General features: G+C 50.0%; 1 protein-coding gene across 2 annotated transcripts in view; it reads left to right on the top strand.

Annotated features, from left to right (window-relative positions):
• The window catches only part of slc4a2a (solute carrier family 4 member 2a), a 20,057-nt gene extending 18,244 nt beyond the window's left edge, over window positions 1-1,813 (top strand). For both annotated transcript variants that reach the window (XM_013915795.1, XM_005752532.1), the window contains 4 exons: window positions 131-384; window positions 471-640; window positions 1,171-1,344; window positions 1,587-1,813. In XM_013915795.1, coding sequence (XP_013771249.1) covers window positions 131-384; window positions 471-640; window positions 1,171-1,344; window positions 1,587-1,667 — 679 coding nt within the window. In that variant the 3' untranslated portion in view covers window positions 1,668-1,813. The remainder of the gene's footprint in view (window positions 1-130; window positions 385-470; window positions 641-1,170; window positions 1,345-1,586) is intronic.
• Window positions 1,814-2,534: the final 721 nt, after the last annotated feature.

Below are 2,534 nucleotides of genomic sequence, written 5' to 3'. Positions count from 1 at the left end.
TCTTGGTCCTAAGTAAAGGCTCTCTTTTCTATTCTTTTCTATTCTTACTTGACTCTGAGCCTCGTCTTTGAGTCTTTGAGGTTGCTCCGTTTTCCTTCCCTGACCTTCATTTTCCTGCGCTATCCTGCAGGTTGATCGTGAGTAAGAAGGAGAGGATGCTGGTGAAGGGAACCGGTTTTCACGTGGATCTTTTAATCATCGTGGTGGTGGGCGGAGTCTCAGCTCTGTTCGGCCTGCCCTGGCTGTCGGCCGCCACAGTTCGGTCTGTGACTCACACCAATGCCCTGACCGTCATGAGTAAAGCCGTTGCCCCTGGAGACAAGCCTCGCATCCAGGAGGTGAAGGAGCAGAGGGTGACGGGCTTCTTGGTGGCGTTTCTAGTAGGTACGACTACCGTAGAGCGTATCAGTGCCGCTTCTGCTGCTCGCAGTGTGCTGCTGCGACGTCTGACCTGCTGTCTGCTCTGTCAGGTCTGTCCATCGTCATCGGCGAAGTTCTGCGTCAGATCCCGCTGGCAGTCCTGTTCGGGATCTTCCTCTACATGGGTGTGATGTCCCTGAATGGGATCCAGCTCACTGAGCGACTCATCTTGCTGCTGATGCCCCCAAAATACCACCCCAACCACAACTACGTCCGCAAGGTCAGTCATTCCCTGTGGCTCACAGACACTGCAGGGAAAACTGCATGCTGATGCAGGTATTGCCGGCGTGTCTGCTCATGGGTGCCAGTTTAGCTCACTGCGTTGAGCGGTCGCCCAGTAGTTATGAACAGATTATGTACAGACAGACGAAAATATCCAAACTGTAACCAGCTTTGTGCAGACAGTCATACTCGATTAATAAAGGTACAAAATAATTTCACATCTATAAACTGTGCCAAACAAATCCAGATAGTCTGATAATTCTCAGCTGAGCCACAGGTTTGACCTCCGACTGTTGGAACGAGCAAACAACAGCGAGAGCGGTCAGTATTATACTGTAGGTGATCAGAGTGGGTGTGTACTCAGCTTTATGAGGCAAACACAACAGGATATAGAAACCTGGACGTTCCCCCCGCTGTCACAGACGAATCCTTCAGGTGAGCTTCCAGGTCAAGCTTCAGCCTCCGACGTCGGCGCTATCGGTCTGAACCGCCGTCCCAGCTTCTCACCTGTCCTCTGCTGTCTCACAGGTGCGGACTTTGAGGATGCACCTTTTCACTCTCGTCCAGCTGACATGTCTGGCTCTGCTGTGGGTCGTCATGGCGACAGCGGCAGCGCTGGCCTTCCCCTTCATGCTGCTGCTGACCATCCCCGTGAGGATGCTGCTGCTGCCCCGCCTCTTCTCCCGCCGAGAGCTGCAGAGCGTGAGTCACACGATCTGATCGCTGAACCCAACCTACACATGAACGGCACATCTTCAACCAGAATTCTCTCAGCAGCCAATCAGATTTCAGGCTGATGATAAAAATACTTTTATTGGTTGTAGGTAGCACTCACCTGCAGAGGCGGTGTGACGTCGTTAACCATTTCTGCTCCAAACTTAAAGCTTTTAGCTCTATTAAAACATTTGCGCCATCGTCCTGACCTTTGACCTCTGCTCCTGCAGCTAGACGCTGATGACGTGGAGCCCACTCTGGAGGAGAAGGAGGGGCAGGACGAGTACTCCCAGCTGCAGATGCCTGTGTGAGCGGGAACTGCGTGGTGATTGGTGGCTCCGCCCCACTGTAGCGTTTCAAGTTTCGTACGCCTGGGTTTCTGCTCGCAGAGCGTCTTCCTGTTGTAAAGCTTGCACTAACAGTTCTCTGTCAGTAAACACGAGTATTATCCTCCAAACCAGTCTGTGTGTCTTTTATTGTACGCGGCATGATTTCCATTACCTTACCTGAGCAGCTTCAGGTGAACGTCACACTGAGATGCAGCGAGCACAGATGTATGATTTAGGTAAACGGGGGTGGGTTGTCACTAGGCACGGTAGAGGGCGCTGTGGGGTTCTGCTGATATCATTCTGCACTGTATTTAAATCTCACACTGATTCAGTTTTTCACTTGCTAGCTAAAGCCATATGGTAGCTAGCTTAGAATCCTTATTCAAAGGTCAGCTCGGTCCAGAGATATTTGTGGGTGTCTTTGCTGGCAGAATGGTTTGTGTTGAGCTGTGCACCGACAGCCGGGCTGATGAAGTATGGCTTGGTTGTGTTGTCTGCCAGCTGTACCCCTGGTGATCCGGAGAATTCGGACAGAGTTGCTACCTCAGTAAGTTTCCTTACCTGGATGTTGGAGCATGCATCAGTGATGGAGTTCACCATTGTTGTCATGCTCACACTGACCTGCTCACTGTTACACTGCGGTCAAAAAGTCGTTAAAAGTTTAAATTACGAGAATAATATAAAAAATGAGCTTGAACACAGTCATTCAACATAAGAAAGAAGCTATAAGATAAGATAAGATAAGATAGAACTTTATTAATCCCTCGGGTGGGTTCCTCTGGGAAATTCGACTTCCAAAAAAAGCACAGCAACGACCGAAGTTACAGTTACAGAATTGTTATATATATA

Source organism: Pundamilia nyererei, unplaced genomic scaffold (assembly GCF_000239375.1).
Source record: "Pundamilia nyererei isolate P.nyererei 1_Seehausen unplaced genomic scaffold, PunNye1.0 scaffold00365, whole genome shotgun sequence".
In the NCBI taxonomy this organism is placed as follows: Eukaryota; Metazoa; Chordata; class Actinopteri; order Cichliformes; family Cichlidae; genus Pundamilia; species Pundamilia nyererei.
This window is presented reverse-complemented; position numbering and strand designations above follow the sequence as displayed.